Genomic DNA, 25,980 nt, shown 5'->3' with positions numbered 1-25,980 from the left:
GGTTATGTTTTTTTAGCTCCTGTAGAGTGGGGGAGGCACATATAATAGTGGTATCATCTGTATATTGCACTACTAAGGCAGAGCATGAGGATGAAGCTATCTGGTTAGTAAACAGTGAGAACAGCAAAGACCCTAGTATGGACCCTTGTGGGACACCTATGCCTACAGGCAGTAGGGGAGACAATTGTTCTTGCCATAGAACAACCTGCTGCTGATTTGATAAGTAGTTATTGAACCAGGATATGGTGGCAGGGCTTATGTTAAGGGAAGATAGAGTTTCTAGCAGCATGCTTTGGTTCACCATATCAAAGGCTTTTGATAAGTCTAAAATATTGAGGATACAAATAGTCCATTATTTCTATGGTGGTTGACAATGTTAGTAAAGGAGAGTAGTGCTGTAGTAGTGCTATGGGAGGGACGGAAGCCATGTTGGGATGTGGATAGTAGGTCATAGTTAAGGAGGTACTGCATTAGTTGGGAATGAACTACTCTTTCTAGTATTTTTGATAGGGGTGATAGGATTGCAATAGGGTGGTAGTTGGTAAGCTCAAGGGACTTACCCCCTTTGTGTAGTAGTATTATATGAGAAATTTTCCAGGAGTGAGGTACTTTACATTCTGATACTGACCTATTTATAAGAATGGATACTGGATAGGCTATAGCTTTAGCTGTTATTTGAAGGAAGTCTGCAGATAGATTGTCAGCTGCTAGAGTGGTTGTTTTTAATTTTTTGAGGAGTTTCACAACTATATTAGTGGGGACTGGGGCCAGAGACAAAGTGGAGAAGTTATATGGTGTCCTGATGTTGAGAGGTGTCTCTGTAGGTAAGGGGCTAGTAGTAGTAGTATTTTGAGTGTTGGCTACGGCTTGCAGTTAAACAAAGTTCCGCATCTACTTGCTAATATGTCTATTTTCCTGCTCTTGGCTAGGTATCCCCTTACAGAATGCTCTAATTGTCCTTTTACAGCTTTAACCTTCCAGGCCAAGAAACAGTTACAGGACAGAGCAATTACAGTTTCTGTTTCAAATGTCTGCTGTACAGCAGTTATTAATAACTTGTAAAATGTATTTCCCAGCAAAATCTAGTTGCAATATTCATATACTTTTTTTATATTTTGCATAAAACGCTACACATTCTCGCATCTTTTTATGCCACTGAAAACACAAACTGCATATTCAATCACATTTTGTATAAGTAAGAAAACAGCGGGAGATTTATTCTCAGACATCCTAAAAGTATAATGCAACATACTACAATGGAAACAAAAAGAAACTAGGGGGGCATATATCCAGATCAAGCTTTGTTCACAGCAGTGCAGCAGGTAATGCTGTCATCTCATAGTGAGAGGTTCTCTGGTTCCATTCTGGGCTTGGGTGCCTTCTGCATGGAGTCTACATTATCCTTGTTTTGTTCAGGTGGGCTTTCTCTGGGTTTTCTCTGGGTGTTCCAGTTTCCTCCCACATTCCAAATATGTGCAGTACATGGACTGCATACTCTAAATTAGCCATAGTTGTGTGTGTGTGTGTGTGTGTGTGTGTGTGTGGTATGAAAAAACAGCTGTGGCTGGGCAGTGCAAATACTGGTGCTAAATAATTGTCACTGTTAAAATGACACCCCAACCCTACATGCAAAAATGGGGGAAAGGGGTTGTGGATGGATATCAATAATCAAACTACATTATGTGTCATAGATAATCAATTCACCTGTATTTCTACCTCATATTAAATCAATACCAATTCAAAAACTGCTGCCTTACTTGTCCCTTTATATTAGTTTACTCCTAGCCAGTAAGATCCCTTAACAATCCCCTTAAGTCATTCATACTGGGTAGGATTTGAAGTTTCCACTGATGAGTAATAACATTTTTGCCACTGATAAAATTAATATTAAGATATATTTTGTGTGGTCATTTAACTACTGCTGTGTCCTGACCCAAGAAAATAATTTCTAATGTAAAATTTGCATGCATAATGCTTCCTGAATCACATCTTACATCTCTCTCTCTTTCTGATATGAAGGTATCCAGATCTGACAAGTCATAGAACACATGGAGTTAATCACCTATCTGTAATGAATCAGATCTCCAACGGCTGGAACTTGTCACTGGAAACACTCTATGCAGCCTAGCTGGCACATACAAATAATTATGCAGTCATTTCCATGTTCTTATCTTCACACTTAAATCATTCCACTTTAATTTTTTCACCACTTGCTCTTTTTACAACTAATAGCACCTTGCTGGACTTTGATATTAGCCCTTTCTCAAATATCTTATTGCCCCTTATATCCATAATTAAATTTGTCACCTCAGGCTTATCGTCAGTCACAGGGGCACATCAACTACAACATTTGACCTTCACTGACTAACTGTGCAATTCGGATGCAACCCTTTTGGTAAATGCAGTCTCCTCTGAGCTTACTCCCAGGACAGCACAGAGTCCCTCTCTATGATGATGTGCCAGCACTTTAGATTAACTTGAGCTTGCCCCCGCCTCAAAAAAAAACATGTTGTTTGTGGTCTTGCCTTATTCCTTCTATTAGCATAAGTTTTTGAAGCCCCAATCTCAATAATTTCAAAGCAAAAAGCCTCCATAATCCCATTCTGCCTGCTTCTGGTACCTGTATATTACCTGGCTGCTAATTTTCCTCTAAAAAGGGTCTCAGTCACACTGCTGTGGTAAGCTTTTCCTCACGTCCATTCAACTCCTTCTACAAAGATGTTAACATTATCTGGTGTCCTTAAAAAAAAGTGATTATTACCACCACTATATATATGGGAACACCAATCCACCCTGATTTTTGAGCAACATTATCACATTCCAGGACACCTTTGGCTAATACCAGTCCCGTGAAAAATCACTCATCCACTGTCTTAGTTTAACCAGCATTACTTTAAAAGGGGGTTTCCAAAAAACTTGCATCATATAAAGGATGTGGAGCATCTCAAATTGAAGAACCTGTAACCTCTGACCTGAAGCTAATATCAAATCCTTCCATTTCTGAAATAAAAACTTGGTTTTATCCACACCTGTTTTATATGACAAAAGTGTCAATCATTCGATGTACCCACAAGACACAAAGATTCCAAAAGTCCAGGACCAGCCTCAAATTCTGAACTTCTGACACATACATGGGCATGAAATATGTAACGCAAACTTCTATTTTTTTCCAAATACTTCCTATATTTTTCTTATCTCCTTCCTTTTTGCTTAATACACTGCACTATTACTTCCGTTACTTTTCCGTTATCAGGGCAACAGTTTAAATGCGGTCACACAGCTCCGAATGTAGTGTCTTTTCATGTATTTCTTTGATAATACAAATAGGTAACTGTAAAAAATAACAGTTACTTATGTCATATACAGAAATAAAAAATGTACAAATACACATACAGTCATTGAGCCATAAAGACAGCTCCAAAGATGCGATCGTCATCCTAGAAACAGCTGTACGGTAGTACTTTTTTTTTTTTTTTAAAATGTCATCTGCTTGAAAAAGTATTCCTTGACAATGGGAACAACTGTTGAATATAACTTCAGGTATGTTTTTATTTTACAAAGTTAGAAAAAGTACAGTTGTGTACCTACCATAAATGTAGATGTTCGAGTGTATTCACTGTTGCAGTCATTACACTTGGGTTATCCTGCTGGCAGGCTACCTGCAGTCGGCCCGAGTTCCAAAGTCTAGGTCCGGCATCGGTTGCTGTCGCCTCTTCCCTGATGTCAGTGCGCCAGGGGTATAAAAGATGCAACCAATGCCATTTTCTTCAGTTTTTCTTGCCCCAGATGTCAGGTGCCCCCAGATAGGAAGGCTGAAAAGAATAAATGATGCCAAAAAACATGTATGTACTAATGTAAACATATCCTTTCTCTACAAGCAAATACACCACATAGGTTGTATAGAGTTGAGAAATACAGAGAAGTCCCAGCAAAGAAAAAGGGGGATGGTGGGTGGGTAACCTGGACTGCAACAGTGAATACACTCGAACATCTACATTTATGGTAGGTACACAACTGTACTATGTTCATCGTGTTTCACTGTTGCAGTCATTACACTTGGGTTGAATCCCAAAGCTGAGGTTGGGTGGCTGGGTCTAAATTGGATTTGGAGAGGCTACCAGGCCCTGCAGAACTGCAGTGGCAAAGCCTGCTCTGGATTTAGAGTAGAGAGGTAAGTGGTAGTGCTTGGTGAAAGTGTGCACTGAACTCCAGGTTGCAGCTTCCAAAATGTCTTTGGTTGGTACTCCTCTGAGAAAGGCTGCTGAAGTGGCTGCTGCTCTGGTAGAATGTGGCCTAATGCCCTTAGGCACTGATTTGCCGTGTCGTGCGTAACAGAAGCGGATGCAGTGTCCTATCCATTTTGAAATTGTCTGCTTTGTGATAGGCCTTCCTTGTGATCCTGCAGCATAGGCTACAAACAATTGCTCAGTTTTTCTGAAAGCTTTTGTTTTGTCCAAGTAGAATCGCAGCTGTCTGTGTATATTCAAAGCGTGTAGAAGTCTCTCCCCTTTATTCTGGTGGTTTGGGTAGAAAGTTGATATATGAATGGCTTGGTTCAGGGCCATATTGGAAACCACTTTTGGCATGAGCGTTGGGTTTGTCCTAAGAGAAACCCTATCCTGGTGAAAAATGATGAAAGGTTCCACAGCCATTAATGCCGGTAACTCTGAGACTCTTCTTGCTGAAGTTATTGCTATGAGCAGAGTAGTTTTCCATGATAAGAATTTTATATCAGCTGTGCTGGCTGGTTCAAAAGGAGGCAGTGTGAGCTTTTCTAAAACAAAATTGAGATCCCAAGTTGGTACTAGTGCTCTCCTTGGGGGTCTTATGTTTTTTTCCCCTCTGAGGTACTGCCTTAGTAGAGGATGTGAAAAAATAGGAGGTTCCGTACTGTAATGAGCTGAAATGGCAGAGGCATGGACCTTAATTGATGAGAAAGATAGGCCTTTGTCCAGCATCTCAGTTAGGTATTGTAAAATCTGAGGTATATCTGGAACAAGTGGTTCGAGCCCTTGTGCCTAATTCCAAGCACAGAATCGCTTCCATTTTTCTGCATAAGATTTCCTAGTGTTGGGCCTCCTGGCTTCTAAAATGACATCCATAACAGCTTTAGAGAGAGGCGCAGTCTGAGTGGCTACATTATCTGCTATGCTGCCAGATTTAAGGTTCTGATTTGACTGTGCAGAATCTGATTGTTTTGTTGAGTCAGAAGATGAGGAATTTGAGGTAAAGACCAGGCTGGGCCTTGAGACAAGCTCTTTAGGATTGGATACCAGCGCTGGCGTGGCCAGTCTGGGGCAATCAGGATCACTTTTGGCCTCTCTTGTCTGACTTTTAAGAGCACCTTGGTAAGTAGAGGCATTGGAGGGGAGGCATAGACTGTCAGGGTTTTCCAGCTGAATGATAGAGCATCCACTTTCCATGCTTGAGAGTGATAAGTTCTTGTGCAGAACTTCTGTAGTTGGTAATTGTGAGGGGAGGCAAAAAGATCTTTGGTCTGGGTGTCCCCATTTCCTTGTTATCATGCTGAACACCTGTGGATTTAGTTTCCATTCGTGAGAGTCCATGAGATTTCTGCTTAGTTCGTCTGCCAGTGTATTTTTTGTTCCTAGCAGGAATTGTGCTTGCAGATGTACTTGACAGGTCAGTGCTGTGTTCCACAAAGTCATGGCATGCCTGTATAGGGGATAGGAATGTGTGCCCCCTTGTTTGTTTATGTACCACATAACTGTGGTATTGTCCATCTTTATTAGTAGTTGTCCTGGATGTAGTAGGTCCTTGAAAGATGTCAGGACATTCTGTACAGCTAGCATCTCTTTCTGATTGATGTGAAGATGCATTTGTTCCTTGGGCCACGTGCCCTGAATACATTTTCCTGACATGTGCGCCCCCCAGGCATAATCTGATGTATCCGTTGTTATTGTCGGCCTGGCTGTGGATAAGGTGAAAGGCTGTCCCTTGTTGTGGTGACAGGCCTCTTGCCACCCCCATAGTGCCTTTTTTAGGCAAGGCTCAAATTCTAAACCTACCACCCTAGAACACAAAAAAGGAAAAAAACTAAGGGTAATACTGCTCAATGCCAGAAGTCTCAACCTCAAGATGCAGGCCCTTCTCAGTATGGAGAACATCGATGTCTGTGCTGTGACTGAAACCTGGTTCAAGGCGGTGTCTATATTCATCAAGGACACCCACACCTCCATCAGAGACCATCCAGGTGCAATTAACCATAGGCAAGACTGCTCTGCAATTTGTAGCATGTTACAGGCCACCCTCTCAATCTCAGGAACCTCACATAGCTTTCCTGAAAACACTGGAGGATAAATGTATCTCCAAACACCAACATACTAGGTGACTTCAACTAAATATAGACTGGGATCACTACTCAAGCCCCAATACTCTAGCCCAAAGGTTCCTAGAGTTCATAAACTCAAATGCCATGGAACAACTAGTCACCATCCCCACAAGAGGAGAAAACATACTAGATCTCATCATCGGTCACAATGTTCAACACTGGAAGTATACCCATCACTGGTGAGATCAGACCATAAACTAATCTCACAAAAACCACAGTGAAGAACCAGCACCTACAGGACTGCATGGATCAGGCAATCCCAAACAAAACAAAGACTCTTTGTACCAAAGGCTAGCATCCAGTCTGGTGGACCCCAGCCATAAACAAGCTCTACAACAAAAGGAGGAAGCTACTACAAGATAGAGCAAAATCCTTAAAAAGAAGACACCTTTGATCATTATAAGTAAAAACTAAGATCTCTCATAAAATCATTCCGACCAGTTTGGCTTTGTCAAAGGCAGGCAGTCCACACAGTGACCAATGGATGGGAGATCGCAGATATACCCCAGGGATTATCTCAGTGCACTGCTTGACAGAGGCACAGCAAAATAATAGGCATAGTAAAGGGAAAAAAAAAATCTGAGCTAGTGGGCTTATTTAGGCCTGAATAGCCTAGTATGAACCTATGAACCATCGAAACTCCTGTTGTAGGCAGGGAATTAAAGTTATGATTGTCTCCAGGCTGTGGCAATGTTGAGTCCAAACACTTTTTAGATACCATTGTAGTTTCCCCATATGCAGTCTTGCATATGGAATTAGTTGAATGCAGGATGCCATGAAGCCCAGGGCCTGCAGAATTTTTCTTGCGGGGAGCTGGGTCTTTGCTGCCATCATTTGAAAGTAATGAGTCAGTTGCCTTTGTTTGTCTGGCGTGAGATAAGCCATCTGGGCAGTTGTATTTAAGCTTGCACCCAGGAATACTATCTCTTGAGAGGGCACTAGTTTTGATTTCTTTTCGTTTACTGTGTACCCTAGGCAAATTAGTAATCTTTTTACAAATGCCAGATGCTTTAGAAGAATGTCCTTGCTCTCTGCTTGAATAAGGCAGTCGTCCAAGTAGGGATATATTTGAATTCCTTTTTGTCTGCAAAATGCAATTACTGGTGCCAGGCATTTTGTGAAGACCCTGAGCGCAGTAGATAAGCCAAAGGGCAGTGCAGAGAATTGGTAATGCATTGAGCCTGCTATGAATCGGAGGTATCTTCTGCAAGTTTGTCTGATTGGGACATGCAGGTATGCCTCCTTGAGGTCCAAAGTAACTAGCCAAGCCTTCTTGCCCAGTGTGGGTAGAAGTTGCTTTAGAGTCAACATTTTGAATTTTGGCACATCCAGGAAAGTATTTAGGATTGACAGGTCCAGTATTGGTCTCCAGGCTTTGTCCTTTCTGGGTACTAAGAAAAGTCTTGAGTAAAATCCTTGTCCCTGTTCTTGCTGTGGTACTCTTTGAATAGCTCCCATGTCCATGAGAGCAGCAATTTGTTTTTGTCCCTCTGCCCATTGGTTTTGTGGCAGGTCCGGCATACCTTTTGATTTTGGAAGCGTGTGAAAGTGGAACCTGTAACCCTAAGAAACAATATTCAGTACCCATTTGTCCTGTGTGACTATGTGCCAATTCTTTGAGAAAAGTGCTAGCTTTCCCCCTAGGGGTGCTGCTAAAAGGAAAGTGCTTGGCATCTGTAGAGGGAAGTCATTGGGACTGTTTCCTATAATGTTGTTATTTGTCTTCTCCTCCTTTGGGGGCTGAAGCACCCCATTGTTTGGGTCTGTAGGAGCCTTGGGGCTGAGATCTGCCTCTTGGGCGTCTGTATCTGCCTCTTTGTGTCTGGTCTAACACTGAAAAGGACCAATTTTTTGAAGGCCAGTTTCTGCAAAACCTAGGTGGTTGAACCTGTAAGAAATCCTTTACTGTCTGCATGGATTTTGCTTTATCCTCCATTTTCTTTAACACCTCTTCTGCCTTAACACCAAACAAAGTATCATGCTGTAGTGGAGCATCCAATAATTTTACTTTAACAAGTTCAGGTAAACTTTGTTCTTTCAACCAAGCATGCCTTCGAACAACAGAGCCTGTAACTGCGGCTCTACAAGAAGCCTCTAATGAATCAAAACCACATTGTAGAGTATGCTTTCCCACTTGTTCAGCTGCATGCAATAAATCCTGCATTTCCTTACTGTCTGGACTTGGAGTTTGAAACCATTTTCTGTTTTAACAAGGACATGAGGTACTGTTGATATTTAAGCATATGAAACTGGCAATTTAAAGCCCTTACAGCTAAAGTAGCAGAGGTGTAAACTTTTTTCCCCCATCTATCCAGGGCTCTGGAATTCCTATCCGAGGGAACAGGATTTTTAGCAGTGGAAGCCTTAACCCCTTTAGGACCCTGAGAAACTGTTTCTGGATCTGCAGCAGGGTTTTTGTAAAGAAATTTATGAGAGTCAGAGACCCTGTAGTACCGGTATGGCTTGACTGGCGCAGGGGGTAAAGAATCAGGTGACAGACTCGATTCAGAGAAAACATCATCAACAATATCAAGCACAGGGGCAATAGCCAGGGGCCTGTGCTGAGGCAATAAAAGAAAGTGTCTGAGCCTTTTCTTGGATTCTGAATAATCCTGGCTCTCCCAATGGAAATGCTCCCTCATGGTGTGCAGGGTTTCCCCAAAATAATAATCCTCAGGCGGAGAGGCTGAAGGCATAGACTCTTCTGCATCAGAGTCCTCATAGGGAGGGAGAGAATATCCCTGATCAGAAGAGGAATCAGAGGAAATAGAAACCTGGTCAGAGTAATCAAAGTCAGTGTCTTGCCTAGGCCTTTTGTCAGGAGGGGGATGGGAACCCCTGATTAAAGTAATTGGGTCTTCGGCCATTTTAAGCATCTGTTTCTTTGGCATGGATGACTGTTCAGTAGAATGCTGTACTTGTTTCCTTGTCTTTAATGGTGTTTTTGACTTTGCCTTGGCTGCTGTAGTGGGCTTAATTGTAAGCTGTGAAGGTCTGAAAACACCCTCAGAAGACGATGCCTGCTCAGCAGCTCCAGACCCATCTGAGGGAATAGTTTCCATAGGCCCAATACCTTGAGTTTTCACAGGCTTCGGTGTCTCCACATGGCTGTCAGATACGGCCTGTGGCTCTGAGGTAGCAGGTGTCAGGGGCTGCGAAAGTGCCTCACTGAGAACCGGCAACTGGCCTTGAAGAGGCTTCATTGTCGGTTTTGGACCTCGGATGTACGTCCTTTTCTTTGTCTTTGCGTTTTTTATAAATTCCGGTCGTCGGCTGTTCCGGCGGCATTATGTAATTAAACCTTTGGCCAAAATAATGTAAAGCAAAATCAAACCGACGTTTAATAGTGCGTTTGTTGAATCTAGCACAAAACCAACAACTAGTAACGTCGTGGTCAGGGCCTACGCAAGGAATACAGTAAGAGTGAAAGTCCTTATGAGGTATTTGCTTCCCACAACAAATACAATTATTAACTTTTACTGACATCGGTCTGGAGCAAGAAAAAGTTTCCCCAACGGGGTACTTAGCTTTATTGAAGACTTCGGTTCTGAAACTCAATTTCGAAAATCTCAGGAGTCGGCCGACCGGCACTTGTGAACTGCTTTTGCTTCAGGCACCGCGCGGCAAGAAAGCCTGAAGAAAATGGCATTGGTTGCATCTTTTATACCCCTGGCGCACTGATGTCAGGGAAGAGGCGACAGCATCCGACGCCGGACCTAGACTTTGGAACTCGGGCCGACTGCGGGTAGCCTGTCAGCAGGATAACCCAAGTGTAATGACTGCAACAGTGAAACATGATGAACATCATTTAATTGAAAGAATAAGCCCAATCACAAATGTGTTTTCTAACCACTTCAGAAAAAAGAAAAACATGTACATATCAATTATCAAGTGACATGAACAACACTCCGCTAGCCCCTTACAGAACAGAAATCCGTTGGAATCAAGAAAGTGTGATAGCTTCAAGTTGCCATTCATTTAACTACTTTGTGATTTTTAGTGGCAAATGTCTTCGAAACCAATAATTAATAATTACCACATTCTGTCTGAACAGATTTTATGTATTTTTCTCTGTGTAAGTTATCAGGAGAACAGTTTCAGAGTGATCACTCAGCTATAATCTAGTTCTTTCACATATTTGTTAACCAAGTGAATACAGTTAGCACAGTTAAGGCCTTTATTTTAAAATGTATTATTTACACAGATTAACAGAATATCTGGTTAATAGGTATGTTAAAGAACTGGATTACAGCTGAACGATCGTCTTGACACTGTTGTCCCAATAATGGAAAAGTACCTTACTTCCTTAAGCCTAAGCTTCCATGTCCCACTTGCCTGGAGTAACTTTTTATTTAGATTTATAACCATTCCCATTACCATATTACCAAACTCCTCTTATAACACTGTAAAATTGTCAGGATTTCTTATTTTCACTGCTGTCAAATAAGTTCTTTACATCTCCAGAACCATAAAATTTTGCAGATCATCATATTTAAATATTACTAATACTTCAGTTATGTCCTCCTTTCCATTTACTCCCTGTCGCTTTTCTACTCTTCCCCACTATTCACAGCCATAAACATTTTTGCTAACATAACCAAACCTAAGTCTGAATTGTTGGACCTTTAACATTGCCATCCACTGCACATTATCTACTTTAGTATTAACCATAACTGTTAGCAACACAATTTGATCTGTGCCATTTGAACTTCTACCAAAGAGCTAACTACGCTTATCTTGCTTACAGAAATTTCTTCCATGAACTTAACTGAAAAACTAAAAACATCCTTCTGTAATGCACTAAATACTTCTGTCAGGGTAAACAACCGAACCCTGGGCCCCCTTACCATCACATTCCAACAACAAAAATCCCTAATGATAGCCTCACTTAACACAAGTACTATCAAAAACAAATCTACGACTTTGAAAGGCATATATTAAATTCAAGGTCTTCACTGTGAAGGAATCTTGGCAAAACAATGAAAATCATCTCTCTCTCTACCACTGACAATGAAAGGCATCTATGAAGATAGCTCTGGTTTTCATCAAAAAGGAGTGAAGAAAAATGTCTCCTTGCATGTCCCTCCACCCACAGAAGAGTTTAGGCTAAATAACAAAAAAATCCTCATTGTAGGGATACCAGCAAGGTCACTAGCAACCTTCATGGCAGATTAAATGACGGCCCCATAGATGGCTCTGTAGAATGTGCTCAGATCTGACTGGAGAGGCTTGATGTTGGGCAGGTGCAGGGGCAAAAGTATAAAGAGAAAAAAAACTGTAAAAAGCTGTATTCAGCAAAAGGTCTTACAACATCTGAACTACAGCGTGTTGTGATAGCACAATATAATAGGCAAGGTTTATAGGGAAAACATTTGAATTTTAAACTTCCACCAGCAGTTTGAACATTGGCACTAGATGATTGTCACTGTTAAAGTAACACCCTAATCTCGTGCAAAAATGAGAAAAGTGGGTTGTAGATGGATGGGATTATAAAATGCAAAGGTTCTACTGGATTACAGTACCACAATATTTATACTCATTTTAAATTTAAAAAATGACCGTCCCTGTCATCTTTTCACAACTACAGGACACACACACATTGAAATTAACACCATTTTAAATGCCCAAACTGTTAGCTGGTCAACATAATTCTGCAAACTTCAGGCATCTTTCAGAATGCTGACCACGCACACAACTTTACAATAATCCACAAACTTCTTGGCTCAGTCCTTTCTGTTACTATGAAGTCCAGTCAAAAAGCATAGGTTCTAGTGGCACACCACTTTGTGCAGAAAGTTGTATGAATAATTCTCATATCACCTTGACCTCAAAGTTCTACTATTTAGTCTTTGAGCTATACACACACACACACACATATATATATATATATATATATATATATATATATATATACACACACACACACACACACACACGCACTACACACGCATCGGTCCTAAAATTAGTAAAGACTGCCAACAACCCTTGCAAAGTATTCATTAAAAGGCTTTAGAACATGTCTAGCTCGACAACATTAACTGTCAAATCCTACATCCAAGGCTTCAACGTTATTACTATAAGATGAAAGCTGGTTTGACAAACAGGATTTTCCCTTAAAAAAACACAGATTATTTATATATGCTGTACCTCTGTTTGGTCTATTAATCATAAAGATAAAGAAAAAGGTTTCAACAAAAGAATGATTATCACTGATTTACATTCATGAATCTGCACTTCATGGCATTTGAAATGGATAAGGATAGAAAGAAACATGTAATCAATCACCCTTAAGAACAGCTCTGGTATTCTAGTCAGCCTAGCTAAAATGGTTTCTGTTAATTCTATACTCCTCTCAGAGTTACCAGTGACTGCTTCCCAGTCAAAATATGCTGTTTTGAAGAATGCTTGCCTAGCCATTACACCTTGCAGTGTTCGGCTAATGTTTGAAGGAAAGGGCAACTTCTCCAACATTATGTCAACATTGCCAATAGTGTCAAATCTTCTAGAGGTCATTTAGAGAAAAATGGTAATTAAACTGTATTATAACTAATGAAAGCACACTTTCTTTAACATATCATTGTGCAGATCCCAATTATCTTAAGCTGGAGTTTAAAACAAAGTGCTCCTTGTTAATATAATGCAAAGAATGACTCCCTTGTGATGCATTACAATGAAATGCAAGCAGCACATCTAAAGGTAAAGGCGTTCCAATAATCCGGAACTCTGAACTAACTTACAGGAAAACAATTCCTTGTTAAGACGTTTTATCTTTACATTGCTATCTGTAAGATTTTTAAATTTGACTGGTATACTTTCCTCCACAGCTGTGCCACACAACGTGCTTAGATCTGTGCATGTCTGTAGGCTCCACAACGCATATGGAACTGAATCCATCCCTTCTTACCCAACCTACTCATGTATTATTAGAATTTTAGTTCTGGGCCGAGACTTCATCTTTCTGTCATAGCCATACCTCTTATTTTTTAAACGTTATAATTCAGATTAGTACCTTCTCCTTTCCTTTACAGCTAATTACTGTGATCACTCCAAACATCTGGAAATAATCTTTACATCCTTAATCAGAATACTCCATGCATTAAACCATCCCTGCCTTACACGTCTCCATCACAATGACAGTCTTCGTTATTCTAATTAATATGTCAACATTCACTTTAATGAAAAAAACATTCTCAAGGAACTCTGTACTGCTGGACTTACTCACCTGCCTTTATTTATTTTTTTTAAACTTACTTGACAAATACTATAAAACTATTATACGTTAAAACAGACCTGTCACTCTAGCACTTGACTGACTAAACATCTACAGAATAACCTTTCTTGATTGGTAGGGAAGAAATACGTACTAAGGACCTATCAGACTTTGGCACTTTTTCTGGACAATACCACATTCAAGCAGATGCATGTGCCGGTACAAATGTCATGAATGAACATGTCAGCTACATTACCACATTCATCCAAGAGCCAATCGGTTTGCTCCAGGCCACCAATAAACTTCTTCCTTTAACTCAAAAAATAATGCATCTTTTAGATTACATGTTTAAATAAGATGCATGGTCCCTGATCCCACATAACCGCATAGCAGAGATGGAGTCCAGGAGTATTCGCTTCACAAAGTAACCCAACACTTGTCACTGTTAAAATAATATTTCGTGAGCATAACCACTGAAGACCAAGTGACTGGGCAGAGATTCTTTCACAAAAAAATTATGAAAGCAAGCATTGGAGGTGCCACTCTTCTGATGGCATTAACTTTATGACTGCATTTACCATATGTCAATTAGCTGCCTCATGGCAAAAAATAATACAGGTTGCAGTCCACCTAGAAAATTTCTGCTTGCCAACTTCAATCCCTTTCCTGCCTACTACAAAGGAGATAACTCGTCCTCCCTCCTAAGTCATGTATCCGGTTCAGGTAACAACTGAGATGAGGTCCTTCCCTAGTCTAATGTCATTGAAAAGAATGCCAAAGGCTGAAAAGATCGATTCAGTAAAGCTTTGACACTAACTCCAGAAGGAAGTATGGCTTTGCCTTGTGGGATACCCATTGCTTGGGAAAGACAACAGAAATGATTCTCTGCATAGAAGGGTCTGAAGCTCTAAAACCTAGCAAACAGAGATCATGGACATCAGAAAAAAAATAAAAGTTCTTCCACAAAAAGAATTTCATTGCTGTCACGGCAACAAACTCAAGTGGTAGATGGTTAGCCCGTCATCATGAAGTTCAAGTCCCAAGAAAGTAAGCGATTCTTTCAAGGACACAGATGTAGCACTCCTTTATGGAAACATCTGACCAACCACTACTGAATCACAATCCTACTTTCCATATTGCCATGATAACAAAAATTATCCGACACATGCATTATGACCATGGAATAACAAAGGCCCTAATAATAGAGCTGTGTCAGAAACATCAAGATCACCTTCAAGTGAAATATATGGATGATATCAGGTAAAGCTCTATCAAAATGGAGAGCAGTTTCTATACTAAAGGCACAAGCCTACTGAGTGGTAAGCTTTGTAGTAGACTTCATCATTTCTAAAACACTGTCGGACCAACTGGGATCAGTAGCAGGGTCTACAAATCAGAAAACAGACTCCCAAGGTAAAACTCACTGTCACTTCAATTATGGTCAATTTTCGTGGTTAGGACCAAAAGGGTTTCCTGCAATACAGTCTTAAACAAGGTCCTTCAGGGCAAACAATGGGCAATGAGGAGGACTTTTTAACTTACTTGAGTTTTGTAGTGAAGTATGGAAGCAACAGGAATGCAGTCAGGAATCTTGCGTGTGTCATGGGGGGAGGGGAGGACACAGAGTGCACGTACTTCTACCTCCTCTGATGAACTAAGTAAGACAGAACTGCATTCTTACAAGTAGGAAACAGAGGGATCTCCACAATACTCACCGTCTGGAGGACCTAACCAGTTTGGCTTCTAAATATGCAGCTTCAGCTGCAGAATGAAGGTAATGCTCAGAGCATCCACCAGCTCCTCAACCTCATCAGGAATCTGAACCTCTGAGTGAGGGTGACTCCCTCATCTATGGCCCAATGCTATGGGACTAATACCTGCATGCATGGTGGCTATGCATATATGCTGCATTGTTTGTATAAAAACCCACAAGATAAAGTGCTTATCTGACTTGATAATGAGGAACCCCAACAGCTGCTGTTAAGGCCTCCCATAAGGCACAAAGTCTGTTAAGTGAGCAATAGCTCCGAGAGCACTAAAATTTTACTGTTCACTTTATCCACAGGCATGCAAATAGCAACTTGAAGTTTGTAGGCACTCCCCAACCTGGTGTAAAACCATACACTAGAGAAAAAAAAAAGGAGGCAAGTTGTTCAGGAACTATTAAGATTAAACGTTTTCATTCAACAATACTGTAAATTTCATCAGAACAATCATTTCACATTTAAAAACTTCCTTTAAAATCTCAAACTCAGTCAAATGTCAATTTTTCAAATTACATCCAATCAAATGCAATTGGACTATTGTTCCCTAAACAGAATTTGTACCATTTCTGATGTTTTATAACATTTAAGTATTTAAATTTCTCTAATTTTAAAGGTTTATAAAACCTAAAAACAATTAAATGCTACACTTGTTAAAATAAAGTACAAATATAAATTATATTAAAACATAATTAAATATATTCAAATAAAAACTGCTGCATCCTAAACATTGATAACTTAATTGTAATGTTGCCAATCTCACAGTAAGCATACTACTAATTGATATTTTATCACTCTGGCTTGAACACTGTGGTAACCAAACATACAAAGTATCTGAATACAAAGTAAGAAAATAAAACCAATCCAAATATAAAAGTCAAGACCAGGACACAAACGTCGATGCAAATCTTCTTATATAAAAAGATTTGCATCAACGTTTGTGTCCTGGACTTTACTTTTATATATAGAAAGTATCTGAGCCTGGATACTACATTGTGTCCTCTCAGAAACTGGCATGGCCATGTCCTCTTGGGCATTATCTAAAGGCAAGAATGACATACACTGTAAAATGTCCACCTTTGCCCTAATACAGGGCTTCCCTATTTGGAGAACTACAGCAGAGGAGCAATGGGTTCTAAACATGGCTACTCTTGGACATATTTTAGTGCTTTCCAGTCCACCCTCAGAAATAGGTCTACCAGGCTTATGTATGACTAAGTTGCTGCTGTTTCTTTGAACATGCAACACACAGAAACACAAAAAACCTTCAGCTTATGGCAATCCCCAGAAACTGCATCCATGGGACCACCCACAGAAGAGCCACTGCATAGATATCCCTGACGGTGCTACCAGAAACCAGACAAAGTTCTGGAACACTAGGAGACCATTCACATGCAAGACTCTCTCCATCAAGGCCAACTATTTCTGTAACAATTCTGTCCACAGAAGGAAGTTTAAATGGCAGTACTATGTTATTCTTCTTGGTCCAGCTAACATTGACCTCTAGTTCTTATGCCTTCTATTACCTCCCTCTTCACCAGTTCCATTGCAACTGGAGCACACCTCAAACAATCCCTCATCAGATGCATCCTCCTAACTGTGAGGAAAACGTCACAGCTACCAGGCTACACAGGCAACTCATGAATGACGAATGGAGCAGGTACACAGAGCCATCATAATGTGGCTGACTGTTCACTTGCTGGGTGATGCATCTGCAAGACCACATGCAATTCAACATACCTAGACAGAGACACACACTTGTATTGCCTGTCTATGTATTGCAAGTTGAAAAACCAGAGACTTACACAATAAGCAGGATACAAACATGTCTCCTCATCCTCCTCCCTGACAGCGGCAAAAAGACATTGTTTTGCCAATCTTCTCTCATTCTTCCCCCACATGGACCATCAGTTGAACCCTGGTCACCTAGGCTGTAGTCAAGAATATATCCCTCTGCATAACACAGTTGACTTCCAAATTATAATGCTTTGTACTGGGAATGATGCCTACAAACAGTAAACTAGGGATCTCATCTGGAGACACCACTTTGCACCAGAAGTGATGCCAATACAGAGCACTTCCAAATGCTTGTATACTACAAGTAGTCAAACACTGCAAAAAACACCATTCAGATGCTATGTGGCAACAAGTGCATGACCCCCCTGCCCAGGATAACCATACAAAACTGGACATATCAGATGTGATGGTTGAAGCTGAAGTCCAAAATGGGACAGAAGATGTCATCAGTTAGCAGCCCCATGGTAGAGAGGTATAACTTCCTTAGTGCTCTATAGATGACCCATGTCTGATTAGTGGTATGGGAATTGTAGGGGCTGCAAAGGGTGGATAGGAGTGAGAGGCCGATGTCAGCTTGACCATCCAGGGTTGGCAGCCTACGTTCACTGTAATAAGTAGCATATGAATCTGGTGAGCCATTCACTGTAATAAGCAGCATATAAATCTGGTGAGCTCCATGCTGCATAAGTGTTAAGCTGCTTAGTTGGGAGGTTCTGCAAGCTCAGGCAAACTGCAGAGCTGTCAAGCCTACTGCAAGGGGCTGAGAGTTAGGGCACACTCCTCAGCAGCAGTATGATATGCAACAGCATTCTCGCTCTTCACACTGGCCCAGGATGTGGGTCAGGTTGAGCTCATGGTGGTGTTTGTGATGGGACTGGAAGACCCAGTGAATGAGAACTGGGGCTGATGGTGATGGTGGTCAGCTGCAGGTTAAAAAAAGTCTTTTTTTTTTTTTGGACAAGGAAGGAATGGGAGTAAAACTGCTACACGTCTTCTGACCTCTACAACCTCTCTTGCAATGAAATCTAGAGCAGTCTCAACAGCTCCACAGAAAGTGGCTGATACACCAGTAGAGGTCTTTCAGGAAAGGACTGGTGAGCCCTAGTATGTGGCCAAGCATGACAATGTTGACAACCCACTTAGCCTTTGCAACAGTTCTTTAAACTTGGGCAAACTTCAAGACCTCGCCCCACATTTTCCCCAAAAGACAATCCCATACTGTAAGTCAGTGTGAAGATATGTGAAGGCTGCCAGCCTAGCTAGATAGAATTTTGTAGATAATTCCATGTCTTTGTAAATATTAATAAAAGCAATAGGCTTGTTCTCCTAAATGTGAGAAGACTGTATTGGATGTTGAACTGCAAAAATGTAACAGTAGTGCACTCCGCTGTAAGAAAGCTGTTAAGTCAAGCATTTTATGACTTTCTGATCTCAGGGCTCGGAGCTATGGTGTCTAAACCAGCAGATTCTTTCTATTGTTTCGAGACCATAGTTAATTGCTAGATTTTACATATATAATGTCTTTAATTGCTGTGGTTTCCTGGTCAGGTGCAAGCTTACTTGCTGTGTCTTTCGGCTTTTCCTGGTTAGGGGTCGCTACAGCGGAACTCTGGCCCGCTAATGATTGGTAGTTGATTTTTACGTGCCGAGTTACCAGCCCTGACGCACAACCTTCAACGAAGGTACGCCCATTCACGCATGTCTCCACGCAGAAGACGCTCTAGCTGAGAATCGAACCAGACAGCGTCTTATTGTGAGGCGACAACACTACCACAGCACCACCACCGCAGATTCATGCAAATGCAGAGTTTCTGTTAGCCTGGGAAACCAGAGAATTGTTAAGAATTATGTAATATAAAATGAGTCAGTAGGATGTATTACCAATTTAAAGGACTTTCTCAGAGACAGAGGGAGAGCATTTAGGATTTTGTCTAAAGCTGACAACAACTCACCAATACTCTGATTTGCTCTATATGTAAGTTTATTTAGAACTGTGATTGCTCTTAGATACAGACAGAAAATAGTAAGTTTAGTCTAGCTGTTTTCTGTACTGATGTCAGAACTATCTACTGTATTATTTTAAGCATTTTCCTGTGAACTCTGAACTCTTGACTAGCACTGTGTAGTAAGAAGTATTTTCTTGTGTTTTTATTATTTATTATTAAATATTTTAAAACCTTTCAACTGTGGCTGTTTTGTGTAAAGATAATTTAAGCTCTAGATTACACTGCAAGTATATAGTGATACTGTACAAAACCACTCCAATAGTCTTACTGCTCAGTAACACTTACTATTTGGATAATAACACTGCACAGTAATAATTCACCCTTTAGTAAGGGCCACATTAGTAGCTGATATTAGTGGTTGGTGGCAGTGATTTCTACATTACAGCCTGGCAGAGAAGGGGGCATAGCTGGAGAACCTGTGCCAGCCTTCCCCAGGAGTGTCTGTGTGTTTGTATATAACTCATATTGTAAAGTGTGTGTATGTCAGCTACTTGGGCAGGGACACGAAGCACTGGTTGGACAGAGGATGCTGGAGGTTTTAGCTTGACCACAAAGCTGATATATGTACCCTACAGCTGTGCCAGTGGGGAGTCTTATTGGGGACTGACTGTGATCTCTCTGTGCTCTTAAAGGAAACTGTACTTTACTGTGTGTGTATTTGCTATCCTTCCCAATGTGGATGCCCCTCACTGGTGTTAGGGGTGAGGATTGAGGCTCCTCGATTACTGGGCAAGTGCACAGGCATCACAGTCAGGACCCTGCTGAGGCAGCTGCTGGGATCACCTTATGGACAACTTTGAAGGCACTGGATAGGGCAAGACCATGTACTGTTTAATGGGCATTCTCACTCTCACGTGTTGGTGAAGCTTTCTGCTACTGGGTATGCCTAGATCTGGGAGAGGAGGAAGAAGTGGAAACTGCAACTGGTGTATCATAGTGGTAATGGCCGGTTTCATCAAGAGCTCTCTAACCAGGCCTTGGGCAAAATGAACAAACAGCACTTCCCTCAGGAAATGAGTTCTGAGCTCCTAATTCAGGGAAGAAGTCCTTAGCCATATTTTTCTGTTAACATATAAACCACTGCATGTGGCTTTAACCAAAAAAGTCAGTACAGTCAAAGTGGGACACATGGTGGGTCTATATTATAAACTCGAACGCTTACCTTATCGAATCCCTAAACGTCGACCCGTCCTCATCTAACCACATAAACACCGAATGCCCTAAACCACGAAATTAAAAAGTCGAACTGTCATAATTGTCCCACCCCACCGCCCGCTACATACTACCTACACAAACTAAATAAACCACATACATACACTAACCAAAACCCTACTTCTAACCCTAAACCTTAATTCTAACCCTACACTAAATCTTACATATACCACCATGTATGCACTTAACTTAACCCGCACCCTAACCCTAAGGTCCGTAACTTTCGCACACTTACCTTAAAAACCTAAACCCAAACAAACTAAATAATCCACACACATACACTTAACAAAACCCTACACTAAATCTAACATACATTACCATCTATGCACTTACCTTAACCTGCACCCTAACCCTAAGGTCCATAACTATCGCACACTTACCTTACGGAGCTATATCGCAGAAGGCCAACCATGACGATTCAACATTTCCGGTTTCGCTCTTCTGGACGATCAATGTTTTCGCGGTTCAATGAGGACGGGTTGACGTTTAGGGATTCGATAAGGTAAGCGTTCGACTTTACAATATAGACCCCACATGGTACCTCAGGCCAAAAACAGTCTCATGAAGATCATTTTTGAGCCCAGACTAAAGAATGTTCTCAGAGCATCTCCACAGGCTTCCTAATTAACTGAAACAGATGATAAAAGTTTCACGTATATTCAAATCTCTAGACCTTCTCTGGCAGTAAACTGTCAAAATGCGTTGGTTTCTGGACTCTATGCTGGATCAAAAGGATCACTGAAGAATTAGCACTAGGGATCTTTGTGCACTTTACTAAAAAGATCTTCACATAACACCATTTGCGATCCTGTTCTGCATTTTAATTTATATAATGAATGGATGAGAGAAGACTGAGTCCTAAGGGAAAAATATGGAATAGGAGACCACTGTGACAGAGAGAAAATGGGTTTACTAGTAAAGTGCGGGATTAAGATACTCTAACAAGAGCAGGCAGAGTCGATGCAGACAAAATCGTGTATGCTGAGCATAGTAATATAACCTGTTTTGTGTATTATGCTGGATGTACTGTATTTGTATAACTTGATTTTGGAGCTTTTCTCCCAGGCCTCTGCTGAAAATGGACCTGGTCCAGTCAGAATTTCCCGGTTAACAAATGTAAAATAAATAAAATAAAATAAAATAAATAAATAAATTATTAGCTTGTATGCAGGTATTGTGTGCTGAGGTTAATTACATATCACAAATAAAGGTTTCTGTTTCCAAGCAGATATGGTCTTTGGCACTGTTTACCAATCTCAGAGAACTACCAGAAGCTTTAAGAAACAACCTACAAATGGAAAATGAAACCAGACTTTAGGAATTACAACATATACTAGGAATCACCATCAAGACAGCAATAAAATGCCAGCTATGAATAAGTTAAAAACAAAATCAGATATTTAATTTAGTAAGTATGCACAAAACACCAGTGGCAAAAGTGAATCTCAGATGACAGTGACCTGTATCATGTCTGAATCCCTGTTACACGCATCTGTCAGCAATCTGTGAAAAACAAAATCAGTGTGTGGGCTCAGCAAAGATAGTCTTGAACTCAAAGTAGAGAAAAAACTGGCAGAGATGCAACAAGGCAACATGATAAAACATGAAAAGTTTCTCAGAAAATTCAAACTGATTTCACACTGAAATGTGGAAAAACTGCTGTTTTTAACTAGCTGTGTTTACAATATGGGTCTATTATAAACAAACTTCTTTTCATAATTTCTGCTCTTAATTTTGATGATGATGATGTATACTACTTTTCAGTCACACACCCATGTTGATATAAAACTTATTCTGACAATACAGCCTCATTCATTCTTAATCTTTCTATGTGTATTTGGCATATTATAGAAATTCCAGTGAAAAAGACTAAAATGTTCACTAAATGCAGGGACTATGAAATTCTTTAAAATTTTGCCCTGTTCCCCAAAAGCAGCACTTTAAGATGCAGCATCTCTTGCTGTTACCTACAGGCAACATCCTCTGAGGCACATCACCCTCTGAACTGCCAATCCAAAGTAATCATATTATATAAGCAGCAGCCTAATTACTGTAGCAAGCAGGTTTAAGCCAGGTGTAAATGATAAGGGTGTGGTCTCACTGGAAAATGCAGTCTGATTTGCAATACAGACTGCAGCTTTGAATTCATTGTGAAATAATTGTCGCTTCTCACCTCAATTCGTCCAGTGTCTGGCTGGAAACCTCGCGCAGGGTCTTCAGTTGTAACTCGGCACTGGATAGCACAACCATTGATACGAATATTATCCTGTTTCAGTCCCAAGTCTGGCAAGCTCCTCCCTTCAGCCACATGAATCTGAGCATGCACCAGGTCAACACTTTTTAGAAAAGAGAGTGAGGAAGATATCAGTCAACAAGAAAACATTACAGAGCATAAATGAACTGTGTGTTGATTTGAAACAAATGTTTTTAATTACCAAATGATTTTCTTTAAGTTTTTATACTTGCTCTGTCAGTGCACCACAGCTTTTTCTTAGCTCATATCCAAAATTACCTCAAGCAAAGGTGTCCAGGCACCCCGACCCCTCAATGATCCATCCCAGAATTAGCACATTAGTGACCACCAATCAAGTCCAAAAGGAGGCTATTCCAAATGTATAGGGAAGAAGTACCCCTACTCAGTAGCAGAGCACACCATAAAATGACAGTGTCTTCTGACACTTATGTCACAGGGTTAGAACATTAACAAAAGGTCATTTCTGACCCATCACTATTGCAACCCTATGCCACATTACACTCGGACACCCTTTCCTTCTTGGCTAGTTGCCTGATGACCAATATCCATTTCAGAACTCAGGGCTGCCTATCACAAGCAACACATGCAATACCTGCAACAGTGTAAATTCTAACAAAAGACTTCTTATTGGTCATTTTTTTATTTCACAACATATGTTACATTATGACTTGTAAACATTTATCCATTCTGTATACTGTGCATTTCAGTTTACTATCAAAATCACGAATGACAAAACAAATTTGGCTCATTCGTGCGACTAGATACTGAAAACAGCAAAGGAGGAAGGTTTATTTATTTTATTATTTTATTTATTTACATTTGTTGACCAGGAAAATCTGACTGGACACAGGTCCTTTTTCAGCGGAGGCCCAGGGAGAAAAGTTCCATAATAAAAACAACAATTAAAAACAATTGATTACAAGTTACAAGAAGTATAGGTAGGTTTTGTTTAACAACAGTAATAAACAGTTATAGTTCAAAATGAAATTATTTAGTTAAATGGTACAACACTTATATCATTGGTGCCATAAATATTAGCAAATATTTTAATAGCTGAACTAGAAGCTATTACCCTTGAATAACAGTGGCTAAGATTACAGCTGAGATATAGGTTTACAAGCAATGTATTTGGCTTCAATTCAAAGGTAGTTAGAGGGGTGGAAGAAAGGGATTAGAGAGGTTGGGGTAGAGATGTTGAGGTTTGTTAAAGGGGCACGCCCAGTGGTCTTTTAGATGAGATTTTAGAGCAGCCTTGAAGTTCTCTCAAACAGTTCTTTAAAATTGATACCTCTCTTTCTAATAAATTTTGGCTTAGAAGGAAGGTTCTGTTTAAGATCCTCGTGAGATGTGAGAACTGACCAATATTTTGAAACCACCCTTTCTATCTCCAGGGCATTACTGGGGTATGTGTAGATGAATTTGTTGCCTATTTGGTCCACACTAAGTGCCGGGGATGGGGTTAAATCCATTGAACCTTTGCCAAGAAGTGGTGCATAGGAAGAGTCCCTTAGTGCCCTTACCTCTCCTGTTAATGTTGTTAATAAATCCAAGGGATACCCACGTTTGAGAAACATGGAGTGTAGCATTGCAATTTCTTTGTTAAAATCTTCAAACTTGCTACACATCCTGGAAGCCCTAATTTATTAGAAAGAGAGGTATCAATTTTAAAGAACTTGGGCCTATGCATGACCTGCTCAAGTTTTTATGTAGGGAAAACTGAAAGGGAATTAAGAAAGAGGCTCTATGAGCATTATTATGACATAGAAAAGAAAAAAGAAAATAATGCTTTTTACAAGCACTCTCTCAGCTGCCCTAACTTTAAGTTGAAGTTTATAGTTCTTGAGCAGGTCACCCCAGATGTCAGGGGAGGGGACTGGGAGGCTACTTTGGAATACAGGGAGCTCATATGGCAGCTGAGGCTAGATGCAGGAAAGCCACCTGGACTTAATGACACCATAAGTATTAGTTCAGTGTTAAGATTAAGAAGGGCAAGGTTATGACAGTTGCCCATTGGGAACCTTCATTCCTATTTTCCAACTTTTATTTTCCTCCGGCGACATTCCCCTGTCCGCTTTTACATCTTTTGAAATATTTAGTATTTTTAACAGTTTGAAATTTAAAGGAATTGACATTTTGGCATAATTATAGTAGTCTGAACTACTTCATTATTTATTCCGTAAAATAGTAAATGGGATATTTAACATTAAATTATTTGCTTTTAAACTACATGTAAAAAATGTAATTTTGATGATCTTACGACTGAGTATATAATGCAATATTTAACATTGAACAACTTGATTTTGGATGAATGGTTACTCATTCATTCATTGCATTTGGATTGCAGAAGTTTTTTTAACTTAAATAAGAACTGTCTTTTTAAAAGTTGAGATGGAAATCAATTAATTAATCTACCAGGTGCTATTTAAGTAGGGGTTGTAATTATTAAATTGTTTTTACTTGAGAAAGCTCGGAATATTCCGAGCGAAAGCGCTTGTGTTTAGTAATTGTCCTTGAATTTATCTGGAATCTGATTTTACTTCTTGTTCGTGGAATAAAAGCAATTTGGCTAACCACACTGCCACGTACATTATTCTGCTGAGCTGCCTGGAAACGTTTTTGTTATTGGTTCTGTTCGCTGTTTTATACATATTCTAAGAAGTAAGCCAACAAGGGAATGGAGAAAGGAGATTCTGCCTATAAGGATGACTGCAATTAGGGATATAAACAATAGGCAAGACGGGGCTTGATTTATTGGCGAAAACTAGCAAAGGAACCAAGGTACTGGGAGCAATTAACTAGAGAGGGAAATATGATAACATGGGAAGATGCCAAGAATTTGTTTGGACTGCAGGATAGAGATGGTCTTCCCTATCAAGGATTGAAATCAGAGTACAGGCAAAGAGAAATAAATTGAGGGGGGGGGGTCCTAAACGAAAGACCAGCACTGGTAGAGTTTTCAGCAAAATCTAAAAAAGAAGGTGCCATTAAAAAAAGGAATAATTAGTAAAGCATACAAAATATTGCATGATAACTATAAGAATCAATCACAGGAGTTTAGAAAGGATTGGGAAGAGAGACAAGATAAGTAATTCACAAAGAAACAATGGAAGGATATATGTATGTCTCCCAGATATGCCACAAAATCTAGAAAATTTAGGATTTTTGCTTGGAAATTTTTACACAGATATTTTTATACCCAAAGCAGACTTCAGAGAATATTTCCTCAGTTAGATAGCAAATGTTGGATGTGTGACAGGGAAGAAAGATGTAATTGGGAACATATTTTCTGGGTGTGCAGTGAGCTGGCAGTCTTTAAGGATTCCCTGCAGGATGCACTGTCGGAGATGTTTGGTGGGCAGATTGGCGTGATGAGGCAGATGATTTTT

General features: G+C 40.2%; 1 protein-coding gene across 4 annotated transcripts in view; it reads right to left on the bottom strand.

Moving 5' to 3' along the window:
- PC (pyruvate carboxylase) overlaps nucleotides 1-25,980 on the bottom strand; it is a 2,844,646-nt gene that overhangs the window by 1,858,630 nt on the left and 960,036 nt on the right. For all 4 annotated transcript variants that reach the window (XM_044073797.1, XM_044073795.1, XM_044073794.1 and 1 more), the window contains exon 9: nucleotides 22,514-22,676. In XM_044073797.1, coding sequence (XP_043929732.1) covers nucleotides 22,514-22,676 — 163 coding nt within the window. The remainder of the gene's footprint in view (nucleotides 1-22,513; nucleotides 22,677-25,980) is intronic.

Source organism: Protopterus annectens, chromosome 6.part0 (assembly GCF_019279795.1).
Source record: "Protopterus annectens isolate FY-2018-M chromosome 6.part0, PAN1.0, whole genome shotgun sequence".
Lineage (NCBI taxonomy): Eukaryota > Metazoa > Chordata > Ceratodontiformes > Protopteridae > Protopterus > Protopterus annectens.
This window is presented reverse-complemented; position numbering and strand designations above follow the sequence as displayed.